Consider the following 20,203-nt stretch of genomic DNA (forward strand, 5'->3'; position numbering starts at 1 on the left):
ATTTACATCAAAACCTTAACAAGAGAAACTGTATGAAGAATCTGATTAAGCACCATGGGTAGGCTCAGATGATAATGATGCTAGAAATTAACAGGTATGATGTTTTAAATAACTATGACTTCTAATAAAATAAGCAGTTGGGAAACACAGATAGGATCTCTTTATTAGAGTAAAGTAATAGGAATGAAAAGTACTGTAAAAATAAAAAAAACAACTTTTCAATTACAGTTTTTCATATATTTTAATCATATTTTTTTCTCCTGCAACTTCACTCAAATCATCCCATCACTAGCCAAGCAACTTCAAGTTCTCTCTCTCTCTCTCTCTCTCTCTCTCTCTCTCTCTCTCTCAAAACAAAAACAAAAACTTCAAATCAAAGTAAGTCAACAACCAATAATATATAAACACCAAAATAAAATAAAACAAAACAAAACAGAAAGTACACAAAAACAGCATGAAGTTCATTTTGTGTTGGCCAAAGACTCCTGGTCATAGGGCCTGCCCTGGAGTGTTTTTGATAGATTCAATGACTCTTCTTTGGAGGAAATTGGTTTTCACTTCCCAACAGGTATCAATTGTCCATAGTATCTTGGTTAGGGGTAGGAATTTATGTCCACTCCCTCTTTCACATGCTGGGATTTTTGTCTTGATTGAACCTGTGTAGATCTTGTGCATATTATCATAGTCTCTGTGTGTTCATATGTGTTTCAATCCTGTTGTATTTGGATGACTCTGTTTCCTTGGAGTTACCACCACTTCTGGCTTTTATAACTTTTTCACCTCCACTTGGCATAGATAGCTGAGTTTGAGAAGCAAGTTTGCATAGAGATATCCCACTTAGTCCTGAGTGATCCAAAGTCATTTTATGACATTGTCCAATTGTGTGTCCCTGTGTTTATTACCATACTGAAAGAAGCTTCTTTGATGAAAGCTGAGTGATCTATGCATATAGTCATTCGGTGTTTTTATTTATTTATTTATTTTTTATTTTGCTATTTTCCTTTAGCAAAATAATAGAAGGTTTTTCCTCTAGGGCCCATCACCTATCTAGTCTCAGGTTCTTGGCTTTAACAGTGTTAAGTATGGGTTCCATCTTAATGTGCATTAAATTCAATAAAAAAGTTGGGCACTTCCATAACATTTGTGCCATTAGTGTTCCAGTATATTTTGAAAGCAGAAATGTATGTAACAGGATTTGAAGCCAATGATATTGATGGTTACTTTTCTCTTCCTATAGTGTGAAAAAGGTAACTTCCAGCACCATGAAAGGCTAGTCAATAGGGGTGAATCTTCCAGTTGGGTAGCAGCTCTGCTTCTCCATATTCAATGACATAAGTGCTGTCTTCAGCAATAGGACCATATCATCAAATTGTGGAGAGGGAGAGTAACCAATAGTTTGAGCAATAGTCTGAGATGTTTGGAGCTGGGTTCTCTGAGACCCCTTTCTCCAATAACTCACCAAGATACAAGCAGGCACTGGAAGTTCTGCTTAGTGGCATAAGATGCCATTTGGAGAATTGCCTCCCCCATTATATGGTGACTTCATTTAAATTCCTTTTATGTACATATCCATTTTAGGAAGCTTCTACAGTAATAGGTTTCCATATGGCTTTTCAAAAAGACTTTTAGTTTTGGTTGCATCTCCCCATATTCCGTTCTTTACCCTAACCTCCCCCCAGTCTAGTTCCTAATTCTAGTTTCCCTGTGTCTATTTACAATATTATATTCAATTATTTCTTCCTTGAAAGATCCCCTTCTCCATCCTGGTCCTTTACTAGCCACCTAACTTCTGTGGTTGTTTAGATTAAAGCACACATTTATAAAGCTTAAAAACTAACATCTACATATGAGAGAAAATGTGCAATATTTGTCTTTTGAAGGTCTGAGTCACCTTACTCAGGATGATTATTTCTCGCTCCCTCCATTTACCTGAAAATTTCATAATTTCCTTTTTCTTAACAGATATATAATATTCTACTGTGTAAATGTGCTACACTTTCATTGTCCGCTTGTTAGTTGATGAACATGTAAGGTGTTTCCAGGTTCTGGCTATTATGAATAGAACAGCAATGAACATAAATGAGCAAGAGTCTATACAGTAGAATGAAGAGTAATTTGAGTATATGCCCAAGAATTGTATGGCTGGATCTTGAGTTTTCAGCTTTTGGGGTGCCATCACAGTTTTCCCTCCCACTAGCAATGGATGAGTTTTCCTTTCCCACTCATCCTCTTCAGCATTAACAAATGCGCTATCATTTGCTTTATTGATCTTGGTCATTATGACTGCAGTAAGATGAAATCAATGTCCTTTTGGTTTCCATTTCCTTATGGTTAAGGATGTTGAACATTGTCTACATGTTTCTCTACCATCTGAGTTTCAGCTTCAAGAACCTCCTGTTTGGTTCTGTACCCCAGTTTTATTGAGCTATTTATTTTCTTGATGTTCAGATTCTTTTCATTCTTTATATATTCTAAAGGCCAGTCCTCTGTCAGATATATGATTGTTAAAGATTTATTCCTACTCTCTAGGCTGCCACTTTCTTCCATGTAGTTGTCATTTGATGTACAGGAGCTTTTTAGCTTGAGGTAACTCTAACCCAAGTGAAAGACTTGTACAACAAAAACTTAAAGAATTGAAAAAAATTGCAGAAGATGGAAAGATCTCCCAAGCTTATGAATCAATAGGATTAATATTGTGAACATGGCTGTTCTATCAAAAACAACCTACAGATTGAATGCACTTCCCATCAAAATTCCAAAACAACTTTTCACAGATTTTTTTTCATATCTACAACTTTGTTAGGAAACATAAACAACCTTGCATAGCTAAAACAATCCTGACTAATAAAACCACTGTGGAGTTATTAGCATTCCATTTTAAGTTGTGTTACAGAGCTTTAATAATAACAAAAAACAGTATGGTATTGGCATAAAAACAAAAATGATTATCAATGGAATAGAATTTAAGACTCAGACAGAATTCTGTATTTTTATGGACAGCTGATTTTGATAAGCCAAAAATACACACTTGAGGGAAACCAGCACCTTCAACAAATGGTGCTCATCAAACTGGATAACTGCATGTAGAAGAATGAAAACAGATGCATAGCTATCCCCCTGCACAAAACTCAATTCCAAATGTGTCAAGGATCTCAACACCTGACCACATAACCTGAATTTTATAGGAGATAAATCAGGAGTAAGACTGAATTCATTGCGTTGGGAAAGGACTTTCTGAACAGAATACCAACAATACAAGCATTAAGATAATCAATTGATAAAATAACACCACTTGTGATTTTTCTCATCAATTGGTAGGGCATGACCAAGTAAAGCAGCAATGAACCTTAATACACCTCACTAAAAACAGAATATTCAACAATTTGAAACAATTTGAAAAGGTTGTAAAATATGAGTCATTGGAAGACCAGAAATTATTTCCCTGAGTAACTAATGAATTTTGTATGTTTGCAGAATTGTCCTCATGAAACCTTTTGTCTACATACCTTAACTGATAAATAAAGGTTCTGTGGGATTAATATAACAATGTAATTATTAGTAATCACATCATGATAATTTTTGCATACATAATAATTGTTAATTTCCTAGTTGTTATTAAAATCTTGCTTTGTCTTTGGGGATGTCATAAGTATCTTTAATAAGAGTTATTTTATAAGCTTGGTAGGAATTTATAAAGAGACCTAGCTGGAAGGTAGGTTGAGTTAATAGAATTTGAACACTGAGTTCCACTTTCCAAAAGCTAATTAGGCATAAACAAATCAGTGCTTTTAAAAATATAGATGCATTTTCATTATAATTTCATCACACTTTGTCTTTCCCACATCTGGGGTATGTTAGAATGAATTAATTTTCTGTATGACTGTTATTATCTTGATGGAAAAGACTAGAAGATGACTAAGCAGAAAAACTGAAGTTTATTTATGTGTCTACATCTCCTTTTGGTAAAATTTGATCCAGCTTCTTAAGCCTTTAGATCAATGGTTCTCAACCTGTGGGTCATGACCCTCTTTGGGATCAAATGACCCTTTCACAGGGAGTCATATATCAGATATCCTGAATAACAGGTATTTACATTATGATTCATTACAGTAGCAAAATTATAATTATAAAATTGCAGTTATAAAGTATCAATGAAAATAATTTTATGGTTGAGGGTCAGCATAACATGAGGAACTGTATTAAAGGTTCGCAGCATTAGGAAGGTTAAGAAGCCCTGCTTTGGATAAAGTGATAATTAAATCACAGGCATGGATCAAATCCTTAAGAACATACCTATAAAATTTTCTAGTAACCAGAAACAAATGTATGTCTTACTTTGGATTTTACTTTGTGATGAAATTTAGAATAGTATGATTTAAATATCCAGGTTAAATATACAAAAAGTCATCAGTCTCTACTGGGTACACAATTGAAAGGAACATTTTTATCTTTCCAAATTGAACACAGTAAAGATTGTGCTCTTCCGTGAAATTTTCAGGTGAAATTTGTGGATATGGATTTTGTAGAAAAACCTTTCAGATTCAATTAAAAATTGTAATGTACAATAAAAATATTTTCATATTTCTTTCAACATCTATTTTTCCTTAAGCAATGGATACATAGTTGATATCTTAAAAGAAGAAATTGACACAAGCCATGACAGGCACTCATAGTTGTTCTCTCTCTCTCTCTCTCTCTCTCTCTCTCTCTCTCTCTCTCTCTCTCAGCTCTCTAAAAAGGAAGGCTGCAAACACCATGGAGACTGAGAATCTTTCATTAGCACTGTCTTTATATCAAGCTTCTGGGAATTTGGGCAACCATGGACCTAATCTATAAAGACACTATCTCTAAAATTTTAATCAGATTTTATGCTTCATACAAAACTTGCCAGAAAATATGGCACTATTTGCTTTTATTTTATTTCTCAAAAAAAACCCCACATAAAATTGACAACTTTAACACACTTTCAAATATGCAGTTGGAATGTTACCAAATGACAAAATCCAAGAGTCTGGAAAGCACCACTCAGTACAGAACATATATTTCTTCTCTCTGGTTTCACAAACCACTACAGTCTTCTGACATTGTTTACTCCCATGGAGAAGAGTTTTCATGGCTATACCTCCCTCAATAAAAGCTAAAAATTAAACAATCAAGAAAACTAAACCATAGCATGTTATACCTTACTTAACGGTGGCTATATATGGATAAAATGCTGCTAAAATATCAGGTTTCTCTACCTCTACTCCAAAACTTCTTACAAAATTATTATGGTGATATTTATTGGAATACAAGATACCACACATGCCAACAGAAAGGTAGTAGCCTAGTGAAATGAGTATGAAGCTGCAAGTGTTTTGATATTCTCTCTGAAAATGTAACAACAAAAAATTTCAATTAGGAATAGAAGAACTTCAAAAAAATCCAATGACAACTTAACTGAATAAAACCTAATGTATCAAAAAGATCACTCATTTCCTGCTAAGCTATCCAGTGTTTCAGAATCTTTGATTATACTAATCCAAAAAATAAGCAACTAGCTTTGTGTTAAGGGAAGAAACTCTGACACACAACAGCTATAAGAGTTCAGAAATCTCAAAAAAAAAAATATGATGAAATAAGAATATACATTGGTGAATACACATAGAAGCAAATGAACATAGATGTGTGTTGTATTAGTTATGTTAATGCCCCCCAAAAAAATAATTTTAAAGAGAGCTGCAATACTTGAGAGAACAGGCCCTGTACCTTGCCTAGGCAGCACAATAGAGCCATCCCTGTTGGCAGAGGTGTGGGTGAGCCAGCCGAGATGCCCCCCCCCCCCCCCGCATCAATGCCTGAAGCAGGTAGGAGAGCTGGCCCTGAGCTCATCAGAGCAGGAGAGCTTGTCCTGATCCTCATCAACTGTAGCACAATGGCCCCTACAACATGCCTGGCAATACAGTAGAGCTGGCCTTAAAGGTGTAGGTGTGGGAGAACCAACTCTGAGGACACAAAAGCAGGTGAATTGGCCCCACCCCTTGCTCATAGCTGCAAGAGGTGAACCAGCCAGGGCAATGAAGGAGCGCTCACCCTGGTGGTGAGGACAAGAAAGAGCTGGTGAGCTGACCAATCCTGCAACTACCTGGGCTCAGCTCAGAACCAGCATTATGAGTTGACCCACCCCAACATCCACCCCATCTGTAATCTTCTGGAGCTTGTGAAGGGACCAGTCCTGCAGACCCAAAGCTGTAGAACCTCCACGACACAGAGCAACACCAGGATAACCCAGAGGAGTTGCAGCGAGGGCCCAACTCCTTCCTATATTGTAGCAGAAACCAGAGTCCTAGAACCAGACCAGTGACTCTTTGCAATGAACACTTGAAAGTAAAGATATATGGATGAAATTGATGACTGTATGACTCACTGTGTCACACTGCAGCTTCCATGACATGATTGATTTTTCTTTTCTTTACTTATTTGTTTTCTTCTCAAATTTTTTATTTTATTTTATTTGGGGAGGGGAGGTTGCAAGGGCAGAGGGTGGATACGAAGGTATGGGGAAATGAATGGGATGGAGATGCATGATGTTAAAGACTCAAAGAATAAATTAAAAAGCAAGTTTAAAAAAAACTTCATTATAAAGCAACACATATAGGTAAAAATAAAACAAAATTAACCAGACCTAAAGCCTATACTAACTTCATGTAGTCAGTACTGGTGTTTAAAAATGTATATAAAATACATTCCTTGGTTTAGTATTCTTCTGTTGTAAATGTTTACATTCAGCAAAATTTGATTTATTTAAGCCATATTCAGAACCCTTAATCAATCATGTTATTTTTCCATTTTAGAAGAAACATGTGAAATATTACTGTATAAACTCATACAGGGACAAAAATAAACAACCCTTAACTTACCATTTCAAATGCTATCAAAGAACAAACTTAACCCTCTACATCCACTCTGGTCTCAGTTATATTGTCATCAAAACAATCAGGTGCCACTAGATGTCATTTAGTGAATGTCACAGAGGTTGAATCAATGGTCTTATGGTTCCATTAGAGCTCTCAACCAACTGATCACTTCCTTTCTGTGATCTGCAGTGTGGTCAGGGATACAGGGAGGGAAGGGGAGCTCGCTGGGTAGGCCAGGTCCAGCAGTCCAGCGACCTGAGTTCCATCCCTGGAACTGGAATAGTGAAACAAATAAACTGACTTCTGCAGTTTGCCCTCTATCTTCCGCACGCTCTGTGTGGCTCATGTTAACATGCCCTTCCCTCACATGCAATATAAACAAAATGCAGTTTTTAAAAAAAGGAAGACTAAGTCCTCTGATACCGAGATCTTACAGTTTTCCGGGGGCTATTTCTCAAGTATCAGGGAAGGTTATTAGCTCTTGATGATCCAGAATCAAGTACGTAATAAATTATGCATTGTTACGGACATTCAGTGAATGACACATACGTGTTGTGTGAGAAATCACATAAACTCTTGTCATCCTTGTTTTGAAAGCAAATATTCATACTTGCTGAGGACCTTCCAGCTACTTTTTCTTAGAAAAGTGCTGCAGCACTGATCATCTTAAGTGAAGAAAGATTTATTGGGTTCAAAAGACACCAAAAGAATGTGAGAAAGTATAAAATAATATGAAAAGAGACTCTCATTATTGTTTGTTGATTGAGCTCTGGTAGGTTGTAATTTTCTTCTTAAAATTTTTATTTTTGTGTGTGTGTGTGCATGTGTGTGTATGTTGGTGTGCACATTCTACAGAGTGTATTTGGAGGCGAAAGGGCAACTTTGTGGAATCAGTTCTCTTCTACCTTAATGTAGGATTGAACTCAGATCATCACCCTCTGAATCATCTTACTGGCCCTAGTTTAGAATATTAGGGGGTGAGGCTAAGATATAAGACTCACAGGATATTTTTAAAGGGTTCATTTATTTATTTAATGAGAATTTCATACATGTGTACAATATATTTTGGTCATCTTCACCCCCTTCCTCATCTAACTCCTCTCAGATTCTCCCATTTCATCTCCTTCTAAACTTCATATTTCCTCTAATTTTTCATGTTATCGAGGACAATTAATGTGGCCCTTTGTGAGTAGTGTAAGGTCACCCCCTAGAGCATGAGCAACCCTACCAGTAGCCCTCAACTGTCTCAGCTCCTCAGAAAGGGCTGGAGACTTGTGGGTACCTCTCCCATCCACGCTGGGAATTTGACTGGGTTTATCTCATGCAGGTAGGTCTTGTACAGGAAACCACAGCTGCTATGAGTTTGTAAATGCAACAACCTGTCACGTGCAGAGACACAATGTGTTTCTGTACAGTCTTCTTTCATCTTTGTGTCATATCTCTACCCCATTTTCCATGATACTCTCTCAGTCTTGAAGGGAGGGGATGTGATATTGGTGTTGTTTGCACTTTGGGCCTAACACTCTACCATCACTGATTTCATGTACTTTGACCAGTCATGAATCTCTGTATGAAGTCAATTTTTGCAAAATAAAGCTTCTCTGATAAGAGTTGGAAGCAGAATGAATCTGTGGGTAAATGATAAATATTTAGAAGGCAGTTTGGTATTATGTCTATTCAGCAAAATAGTATAGGCCTTCCCCTGTGGTCCTTGACTTCTTCAGCCATGGGTCCTTGGCCAGGTTTGCAGTACCACGCCTGAGTACTGTCCTGTGAAATGGGCCTTAAATCCAGCCAGAAAGTAGTTGGTTATCCACATAACATTCATGCCATTGTTGCAACAAGAGGCACATATTTCAAGGCTGACCATCATTGTAGGTAACAAGGTTCACAGTGGGCTAAGGCTGGTGATGACTTTTCTTTATCAGAATCCTACAGAGTGCCTTTCCTGACTATGAGAGCTGGCCAGGAGGAAGGAAGCTTACAGGTTGGTACTAGCTTGCTTTCCCCTTCTCCAATGATTCAACTCTATGGTGTCTTAAGCAATAGGGTCTTACTATCATGTTATGTTGAGTAAATGAAAGCAATGATAATAGATAATAATTACATTATTATGAGGGATTAGAAGAGGCCCCCTGAGGGCCAAGAATTAGAAGGGAGATATTCCACATCCAGCATTAGCGAAGAGCATTATCCCTACCACATATAAGGTTAGTCCATTAAATATATGTGTCAGGTATATTGTATAAAAATAGTAAATTTACATATGGCCTTTTCAAACATCTTAAGTATCAGATATCCTTCCCTCCATCCTCTTCTCTCCCCAACCTTCCTGTTATTATGAACTTTCGTTGTTAACTTAAAACAACTTAAGATCTTCTAGGAAGAGTGTTTCAATGAAGGGCTGACTACATTTGAGTTGGTCTGAGGATATGTCTGTGGGGAACTGCCTTCAGTAAGATCAATGATGCGGTAAGATCCAACCCACAATGGATCACCATTCTTTAGGCAGGGCATTCTGAACTGTATAGAAATGGATAGATATGACTGAGCCCAAGCAAGCAAGCAAACGTATGTATTTATTTTTCTCTGCTCTTGACTGGGGATGTGATGTGACTGGCTGTTTGAAGCTCCTGCCATGACTTCTCAACACAAGGGGATATAACCTGGAGTTGTAAGCATGACTAGACATTGTGGTGATTTGAATGAGAAATGAGAACTGTCCAGGTACTGAACAATTAGTTTCCAGTTGGTGGTGGTGTTGGGAAGGCTTAGGAGGTGGAGCCTTGATGGAGGAAGGACTCACTGGGGGCAGGCTTTGAGAGTGTCAAGTCTCATGCCACTTCCAGTTCACCCTCTCTCCTATGTGCTAGCATTTGAAGACGTGAGCTCTTCCCTGCCTGCTCCTGACCCTTGCTTGCTGCTGATGTCATGCTTCTCCATCATGATGGACTCTCATCCCTCTGGAACGGTTAGCCAAAATGAACTGTCTCCTCTGTAGGTTGCTTTGGTCATGTTGTTTTGTCACAGCAACTGATACATGATTATTACAGGTCCCTTGGTCCCTTAGTTACCCTTTGTCTTAGCAAGGAAAATGAAACTAGAACCCCTCTCTTCTCCCCCTACGAAACTACACTCCACGATTTCCCTTTTCCTCTTCATGCTCCATACTCACCTATCTCCCCTCTCCTAAAATCATTTTCCCACCCCAGAAGTAATTTTCTAGTTTATTGGCCTTTTCCAGTACTTTAAGTTAAACACATAAATATTAAAGGTTAGGATACACATATGAAAGAGAACATGCTTTATTTTTCTCTCTAGACCTGGTTTACCTTACCGTGTTTAACCTTTTCAAGCTCTCTCCACTTACATGTAATAATTTCATTTTCTTTGTAGAGCAATAAGTACCTGTATGTATTTTATTTCATTATCTATTCTTCATTTGATGGACATTAAAGTTACTTCCCTTTCCTAGATATTGTGAATGGAGTAGTAGTGAACACAAATAGGCAATTGTCTCTATAATAGTATATAGTGCCTCTTAGGTGTGTCCTCAGGAATATTATAGCTGTGTCATATGGTAGACCTATTTTTAGAATTTGAAAAAGTTACACACTGATTTCCAGTATGGTCATAACTACAAAAGCAAAACATGGGAAAAGTCATTTCCCTTGTTCACACATCCTTTTGTGATTACCATTTTAAGTCCAGAGGAATTGCACCCAGCCCATAACACAAAGGAATAATAAATTGCACAATATAATTTGTATATTGTAAATTAAGTGATGTGTGTTAAAAGGCCTCTTGGCACACTGATTCATACCACAGAATTTCAACAGTTCTAGATTTGCAAAAATAGAAAAAAAATGTGTCCATTTGGTTTCTATTGGTACATCTGAGTCAACTGGACCTGAGAAGAAATGCTGGTCACTGAGTATTATCTGAGTAACTTTGGGAAAGAAATCTGATGTCAATTAAATAACAGGATTTGGTACAACTAGTCATTAAAAGTCAGGAATTTGCATGACATGTTGTTGCTCATGATGGAATTAAATGGGCTGTAATGTGGAATTAAACATTCACTGAATAGAACAACCTGCATTATAGAGTGTAGCAGACGTTTCTCCAGTCCCACCTGGCCCCACAGTCCCATAGCCACTTATAAAATAATCAGTCAGAGGCTTACATTAATTATCAACTGTATGGCCTATGGCAGGCTTCTTGCTAGCTAGCTCTTCCATCTTAAATTAACACATTTCTATTTATCTATGTATTGCTGTGTGTTCTGTGGCTTTACCTGTGTCCCATTACATGTTTCTCCTTACACAGCAATTCAGCATCTGTCCCATTATCCTTTCTCCTCTCACTGTCTCCCTTGGATTTTCCACCTGGCTCTATCCTGCCCTGCCATAGGCCAATGTAGCTTTATTTACCAGCCAATGGGAACAGCATATATTCACAGCATACAGAAAGACATCCCACAGCAATAGAGTAACTGGGAAAGCCTATCATTTAATTTTAGTTCAAAAGCAGAAACTACTAAGGCTTGTAAAGTAGAGGAAATAATAAACTTAAATAAGATTAGTGGGTCAGAAGTATTCAGAAATACAGGATGATTTGATGCACAGTAATATTTAAATCATAATAAAAATCTTATCAAGAGTTGAAGTATGGAGGTTAGTGACTTTGGGACTACAATAAAGTTTGTGGCTTATAAACAAGTTTGAGTTGAAACTAGAACATAAAGAACTTTCAGTTGGTCTTTGTCTTCTAGCACACTGCTTTAAAAAGTTAAAACAATTATTATTAACTAAATTCATTCATTGACAATTGAGTGTGTTTGTGCATACATGCGCACAAGCACAAAATTCATTATGGATATTCTCACTACACCTTCTTTGATCTCAATCTGTCTGAACATCATCTTCCCTTACAAATTCCTGTCTCACATTCGTGACTTTCTGTTATGGTTTTGTGTCACAAGTAGTTTAATCAAAGCTGTCTGTGTGACCATGCATTTGTAACTATCCATTGGACCCTGGTAAGAAAAATCTTTTACTCCACATGCAAACATACATACAAAAACTTAATACATACACGACATATATAAAGCAAATACAAATATTTTGTCTTATTACATCCAATGCCTTCTGTTATTTTCTACTCAACTCAGTCCTATTCTGTTCCCCCTAAGGATTCTTCACTGGCTCATTGAAGGAGTCACAGTGTCTAGGCAATTTAGTGAAGTTCATGGAGATTTCTAAATGAAGAGAGATGACAAAACTTTAGGAATTGTGACCAGTTATACAGGACAGAATAAAGAGAACACTTAGTCTGGTGATTACTGTGGCCATGAAGGCAAACAGATTTATTGCATCAGTGTCTGTCAATTGAGTAAGGTCACTGTAAGACTGAGGAGAGGAAAATAGTGATTGGAGGTGATGAGAAAGTGAAAGATTGAAGAGACATGTGAAAGACCAACTGAGATTTTAAAACCTACAAGAGTCTCTACGTGGCAATAGATGGAGAACCACTCATGACTAAATTTAAAACAGCTATATGAAATAATTTCCTAAAAACTTCTGAAATACAAGCAACTCATATATTCAAATTCAGCACACAGATAAAATACAAAACCTCACATAGCCTTAGAAGAAAAGGCAAGTTTGAAGCATATGCTGAGATTGTACTGGGAGCCAGGCATCAGCGTATGAATTTTCTTTTAATTCTGACAACTTGCAAAGCAAGCATTGTATCTGTATCTATAGGACGGAACAGCAAGGTTCAAAGAAGGTAAGCCATTATTTTTGGGCAAAGAACTTGTGAGATCAAAGCCCAACAGAAAGACTCACACATATCTGATTGGGAAGCTTGGACTTTATTGATAGTATAAAATTAAAATTACAAAAGATATTACAATGAATAATTTAAAGTAGTGCTTTTATAAAACTAATTGCATTTTAGTACACATTATCATTTTTCAAATCAGCTTATGATCTCAAGTAACTCTTTATAATCTACCCTTGGATATTTACGGAAGAAAAATGAAAGTTTTTAATTCAACTGATAATTTTTTAAAGAAACTTTCTATTTAATATTATTATTGCTGATCAGACTCTTGATAGTCTTGTTCACTAGCATAAGCTGAGGTCTTACAAGCCAGTAGGGGGCAGACAACAATTTCTGTATCTTTGGCGGGGCTCTGGTGTCTCTTCCTCACTGAGCCCGTTACCTACCTCCAGCCTGGTTGCGCTTCCTTAGCAACTGGTTGCCCTGGGCGACGGGAAGACGCAGTCCCGCAGATTGCATTCCTGGCAAATTCCTAGCACCTGCTAGTGGTCGAAGGCCCCAGTGAGCTATGTCGGAGATCCTGTGCCATTGGCTCAACCGGGATTTGAAGGTGTCCCGGACCGTGAGTGAGTGACCACAGCCTAGGGCAAGCGAGAAGGGGAGCGCGGAGGTGGGGGTGGGGGTGGGAAGCTGATGGAAAGTGTCCCCTGAGTGGCTAGCAGCGCCCCACAGTGAGGGCCAGCACTCTTCAGTCCTACCTAGCCATCTGGGACCTTCTCATTTCATCCTGCCTCTGGCATTACCACCCCCACCCATCACAAGGTCTCAGCCCTCATAGTTTCTGACCTAGTCTGTATTTCTAAGCAGCCAGGGAGGCTTAATTTCGACAAACTGGCCTGCTCCTATGGGGAGGAAACTTTGCTCCTGTCTGTAGTCTGACTCTGGCTTTGCTTCCAGGACATCTGCTTTAAGAGGTGCAGGACAAGCCCGCGGAGGGGAGGAGCAGGAAGTGCTTTTGGGAGTTACCACTTTTTCTGTTTCCTCCAGTGTAAATTAGATCCAATCACACTCTCTCTTTAACAGCAAATGAGTTGATGTAGAATATGTTAACGTTTGCCAGTTTTAGAAACTTTAACCAGTTTCTAAACTTAAGCTGTTTGAAAAAAATACCATCTACCCTTTTCTAAGCTAACCTTACTTAATTTTATCAAAGGCATAAAGCTGTACCAGAAGCTCCTAAATTCTTATGGCCCAGAAAGTTACAAAGAGGTCAGATTTGGTGAAAACCAACATTTCCAAGCCTAGCACTTCAGTAATGTTCTTTCTCCTCTTTGGGGAAGGGATTATTGTCTCTCCAAAGGGAACTCATTTTCAACTGCTATGGATTTTCCTCAAGGCAAGACATTTTCAGGACAAATCATTTCAGTCTGTCTTCCCAGAGGAACCCTTGCCCCCCTGCCAATTGCTAACAATGGGGGCAGTGATGCCAGTTCAGCCCTGGGTCATTCATAGATGCTGCTAGATCAGTAGTGTTTGTGCGGGTGTGAAATATCTATTGTCACCCAAGGATCTTCAACACATAACATTCCAAATTGCATTTCTTGAGGCATAAATATTATATGTATTATTTGCTAAGCCACCTCTACCCTGCTATGAGCAATAATAAATTCCTTCTCAGTGTTCTATCTCGTTGTGCCTCAGAGAGTTTCTCTCTCAAATATGATGCTAAATTCAGGACAATATTTAGCATTTATCATTTCTTCTTCCTCTCTCACCATATTGTCTAAAACTGAAGTATCACACCTTACGTTGCACTATTCTGAGAGAGCAGTTGCACATTTTTTTTAGCTTAAGTTAGTTCACTTTGATAATAAAATTCATTCCATTTCTTCAAGTCCCTAGAACCCTTGTAGAGTAAAACATTCTTGGAAAAAAGTAAATAAAATTAATCATAAACATGCAAACACTAGATGCTAATAAGTTTGAGAAATTTGATTTTGGAAGGAAGTATGACCTCATTGTGAAGATTAAAAGCTTGGAGACATTTTAAATAAAAATTATAACACCACAAGCTATGAGTGGAAAATTCCCAGCATCTTTTTTCCTCAAGTATAAATCTGGAAATTGTTAGCAGAGGCACCCCATGCTAAATTCATTTTGAACACTAGCAATACAGCCATTGCTGAATCCCAGTTGCTGTAAGATGTCTAAGGAAGCAGTCTCTGATATAGCCAAATTATGCATGTAAAGGGCTATTCAGAGTACAGGGAATATATTCAATTGTGTTTGTAATGGAGATAGGATTCCTGTGTACCTAAGGGAACACACAAAAGTCTTCTGGTTAGGTAAGCTGTTCTTTAGGGTGTGATGGAAGATTTTTAATACTTTGTAAAACATATAATGTAATGAAACAGTGTAAATTGAAGAAAATAATTTGGCGATTTCTGGATAACAGCTGTGCAAGGGGATTGGAGACCTGGCTGCCTGGCTCTAAATATCTTCTTCACCGTCACTAGCCAGTAGCCTAAAATTCACTCTACTTAAAAACAGCATTTGTAATGACGCTTCATTGGTTGTATCAAGGTTAAATGGCATAATACATGTAAAACATTGAATAGCACTTGGGATGGGCATAGTGAGTAAAGATCTAACTTGTCAACTTCACTCATCTTAAAAAAAAATCAACATAAGATATTTGAACAAAGATTTGTATTTCTACTTGATTCTGGAATAGAAATCATCTGAATAGTCTTAAACAGAGTAATAGTTACATAAACCATGTTCTTTTATACCATGGAGTACTGTGCAACTGTTGAATGAATAGGATTCATGTTTTGATGTAACAGATTTTTGTGTGTTTATTTGAGTAAAAATATTGTAGCTTATTGTAACTAGTATAATTATGGTTTTATCAACTATAAAATACATATACAAACATATACACAGGCATTAGGGAAAAGAAACACATGTATTCTGCTGTACTATATTGTTAACATGTCCATAAATCTTCATATTGTGATTTATTTTAACATAAGTATATGTTCAGATATAATCCGGAATGTCAATACTGGTTACCCTGAGGAGGCAGTCATGTATATATTGCCTTCATGCATTTCTATTATTTGGATTGAGCTTGTGTTGCTTTTAGAGTTTAAAAGAAAAATTCAGTATAATATTGAAATGAGAAGTTCAAAAATCGAAGTCAAACTTCTTGAAAAAATAAGAGAAAAAAATTCAGTTAAAACATGGATGCTTTTATAATAAAGTATTTTATGGACTCTTTGAAGGGTTTTTCTCAAATAAAAATATAGTTGAAATAATAAGAAAATAGTTACACTGAATATTTATATATTTGTAACATAGAATATGCTAAGACATTTTTAAACTATCTTTTTATTTGATGTTAAAAACAAGCATAAAAGTAATGTCTCCAAGTAAAGATGATAATGAGAACATTTGGGAATTGGTCAGGGATGCGCAGTTAATAGATTGTAGAGCTAAGATATTAACCTAGATATTTGACTTTTGCTTTTAGATACTATATTCTATATTAGTGTTTACATTCAGGAATATTTATTAGTGTCTATTGATCAATCCATCTACCTTCAAACATTCATTTAAACTCATTTTTAAGGGGTGTCATCCAATTTGGAGGGTTTTTTTTTTCTTTTAAAGTATTGAATTTCAACCATTGAGTTTCTCTAGGAATTTATAAGGTTTCAAGACATAAGTCAATTCCCAGATGGTTAAGCAGCAAGGATAGGATTATTAGTGTTTGATTAAGAGTGGTTCAGTCTGTTCATTGTTTGTGGAGCAAAGAAACAAGATGGGGATGCCACATAAGTGCCTTAATAAGGCTAAATAACCTCTATTTGTTTGAGATACAGCCAAAGTCATTGATTTCTAGATTATCTTGAAAGCTAGATTCTGAACTACCCTGCTTATTCACAGTAGAGAAAAGACATTCCAAAAATCTAAATCAAGAATATTCATCATCCACTGGGGCAGGTGGTAGTGTATGTTCTTGGGAGTCCCTCTAGAGTTAATTAATCCTAATGGAGGAAGACTCCAATCTAGCCAATGAAACCTAATAGCCTTCAATAAGATATCTTTAATTGAATCATTTTCCTTGGAAATAGTGCTTATTTGTAAACTTAATAGGATATCTTAAACTAAAATACAGTGTATTATCCAAAATAGTAAACTGGAATTCAAGAATTATTTTTTTAATAATGATATGGAAATTTATTAGTATGTCCATCAATTTAATTTTTAATATTTTTATTTTATTTTTTCATATGAACTCTTTTGATTATATTCTTTCCCTTCCCCTTCCCCAACTCCTCCTATACTCTTTCCCTGTCTACTTCATGTTATGGCTTATAACAAAAACAAAACAAAGTGTGTGCATGCATACTTACACACACACACACACACACACACACACACACACACACACACACACACCATGGAGCCCTTTTAGTATTGACCAGCTGTAGTTGAGCATGAAGCTTGGCCTCGATTGTGATTGATATAACCAGTGTCACTCCATTGAAGAAAACTATGTATCCCTGTCCCAGCTCTCAGTTACAAACAGCATCTTGGTTAAGGGTGAAATTTGTGTCCACTTCTCTTTCTCATGCTGGGCTTTTGTCTGGCTTGACCTCATACAGTTCTTGTACGTGCTGTCAGAATTTCAAGTTCATACGTGCCTCAGTGCTGTTGTGTCTGGTAAATGCTAGTACCCCCAAGTCTTCTATCACCTCTGGCTCTTAAAATCTTTCGATCTACTCTTCAGCATTGATCCCTGAGTCTTAAGGGGAGGAATTTGATACAGATATCTCATTTATGGCTGAAGCCTCCAAAGTCCTTCACTCTCCATATTTTCTAGTTTAGGTCTCTGTGTTAATTGCCATCCACACTAAGAATTGGTTTTCTAACTAAAAATGAGTGGCATAAAATAATACTACTGAAAAATCTGCTAAAAGTCCTCTCTGAGGTACTTATTTATTTACTTATTATTGTGTGTATGTATGTGTGCATGCCTATGTGTGCAGATGTAAAGAAAAGAGGTGTGTATCAGGTCTCTTCCTCTATGTTTTTCATCCCATTTTTTTTTTTTTTTTTTTTTTTTTTTTTTTTTTTTAGATATAATTTCTCACTGAACCTGAGCTGTTTTGGATAAACTGATTGGCTAGTGTGTTCCAGGGCACAAGCTGTCTGCACATCAGGTGCTGGGGTAGCAGATACATACCAAAATCCCAAACTTTTCCCATGGGTGCTGGGGTTGTAAATTTATGTTCTCACAGTTTCACAGGAAGTACTTTACCTCCCCCGCAGCCATCTCCCCAATACCGCACTCAGTTCCTCTCCAGAATAAACATTGCCCTCTTTCATAAGACACTTGTGAATTTTTCTTAAGAACAAATGAGCACCAGAATGCTGTAACAGAGCATTCTCCATAATTGACATATGCCGTGTTGGCTAGTTTTAACATCAACTTTGCACAAGCTAGAGTCATGGGAGAGAAGGGAGCCTCAACTGAGAAAATGTCTCCATAAGATCTGGCTATAGGCAAGCCTGTTGGGTATTTTCTTTTCTTTATCTTTTAATATATAATTTTTTATTACATTTTTTCCTTTTACATACCAACCCCTGTTCTCCCTTTCTCCTCTTCTCCCGCTACCCCCCACCTACACCTATCCACCCCCATCCCCTCCACATAGAGGGTAAGGCCTCCCTTGGGTAGTCAACACAGGCTGTCATTCTATGTTGAGGATGGATCTAACCCCTCCCCCCCTGCATCAAGGCTGAGTAAGACATTGCACCATAGGGAATGGGGTCTAAAAAGCCAGTTTGTGTACCTGGGGTAAGTCCTGGTCCCATTGCCAGGGGACCCACAAACACATCAACCACGCAACTCTCACCCCCATTGAGAGGGCCTAGTTCGGTCCCATCCAGGCTCCCAGGGTATTTTCTTACTTAGTGATTGATGTGGGAGGGCCAAGTCCATTGTGGGTGGGGCCACCCCTGGGCTAGTGATAAGAAAGCTGGCTGACTTTGGAAGTCAGTGTGGCAGTTCCTCAGAAAACAGAATCAACCAACCTACCACAAGACCTAGCTATACCACTCTTGGGCATATACCCAAAAAGGCTCAATTAGACCACAAGGAGACTTGCCCACCTATGTTCATAGCAGCTTTATTTGTAATAGCTAGAAACTGCAAAGAACCTAGATGTCCCTCTAAGTAGCAACTGATAAAGAAAACGTGTTACATTTATGCAATGGAGTATTACTCAGCTGTTAAAAACAAGGACACTAAGAAATTTGAAAGCAAATGGATGAACTAGAAAAAAAATCATCCTGAGTGAGGTAACCCAGACCAATAAAGACAAACATGGTGTGTACTCACTCATAAGTAGATATTAGCTGTAAAATAAAGGATAACTATGCTACAATTGACAGATCCAGAGAGACTAGGTAACAAGGAAGGTTCATGGGGGGACACCCAGATCTTCCTGGGAAGGGGAAATAAAATAGATTTCATGAGTGGACTGAGGGTAGGTGGGGATAGGAACATGAGTGATCAGGTTGGGGAGGTGAAGTGGGGGGAGAGTGCTGAGGGAGACTGCTGGTGGGCATTTGGGGGTGGTCGGCAGAAGCCTGGTGCAGGAGAATTACCCAGGAGTCTGTAGGGAGGACCTCAGCTTAGACGCCTAGCAGTAGCAGATAAGTAGCCTGAACGTCCCTTGTTCTGTTGCTTAGTCTTACTGCAACTTCATATGCCATGTTTTACCAATAGTCATAGGAGACCTGGATGGAGTTGGAAAAGGAAGGGATTGAAGGGAGGGGCAATTTGGGGAAGAGGAACTGGGAGGGAGGTTGGTGGGAAGGCTGGGACCAGAGTGTAAAATAAATAGATGAATTTAAAAAAGAAAGGAAAGGGAAAAAAGAGAGAGAGAGAGAGAGAGAGAGAGAGGAGAGAGGAGGGAGAGAGAGGAGAGAGGAGAGGGAGGAAGGAAGGAAGGAAGGAAGGAAGGAAGGAAGGAAGGAAGGAAGGAAGGAAGGAAGGAAGGAAGGAAAGGGAGGAAGGGAGGGAGGGAGGGAAAGTAGGCTGATCATGACATGGGAAACAAGCTAGTAAGCAACCACCGTTGAGGCCTTTGCATCAGCTCCTGCTTCCAGGTGGTTCCCATCCTGCTTGAATTCCTTTCCTGACTTCCTTCAGTGATGGACTATGGATATGGAAGCATACGTCAAATAAACCCTTTCCTCCCCAACTTGCTGTTGGTCATGGTGTTTCATCATAGCAATAGCAACCCTAATGAAGATACACAGTTTTAAATTATTTGTATAGATCAGATTAATCATAAAGAGAATCATAGCAAACAGTGCATGTCTCTTGGACTCTTACCATGGATAAATTGAAAATTCTAAGTAAATTTATTATGTCTGTTTTAATACCTTCCATGGTCATAAACATTATTATTGATACTATCAAGGCACACTAAAGAGAA

General features: G+C 37.8%; 1 protein-coding gene across 1 annotated transcript in view; it reads left to right on the forward strand.

Annotated features, from left to right (window-relative positions):
- The first annotated feature begins 13,104 nt into the window (after window positions 1-13,104).
- Spef2 (sperm flagellar 2) overlaps window positions 13,105-20,203 on the forward strand; it is a 170,175-nt gene continuing 163,076 nt past the window's right edge. Inside the window, 1 exon segment of the mRNA XM_028895063.2 lies at window positions 13,105-13,312. Coding sequence (XP_028750896.1) covers window positions 13,255-13,312 — 58 coding nt within the window. The 5' untranslated portion in view covers window positions 13,105-13,254.

The sequence above is a fragment of the Peromyscus leucopus genome, chromosome 11 (assembly GCF_004664715.2).
Source record: "Peromyscus leucopus breed LL Stock chromosome 11, UCI_PerLeu_2.1, whole genome shotgun sequence".
In the NCBI taxonomy this organism is placed as follows: Eukaryota; Metazoa; Chordata; class Mammalia; order Rodentia; family Cricetidae; genus Peromyscus; species Peromyscus leucopus.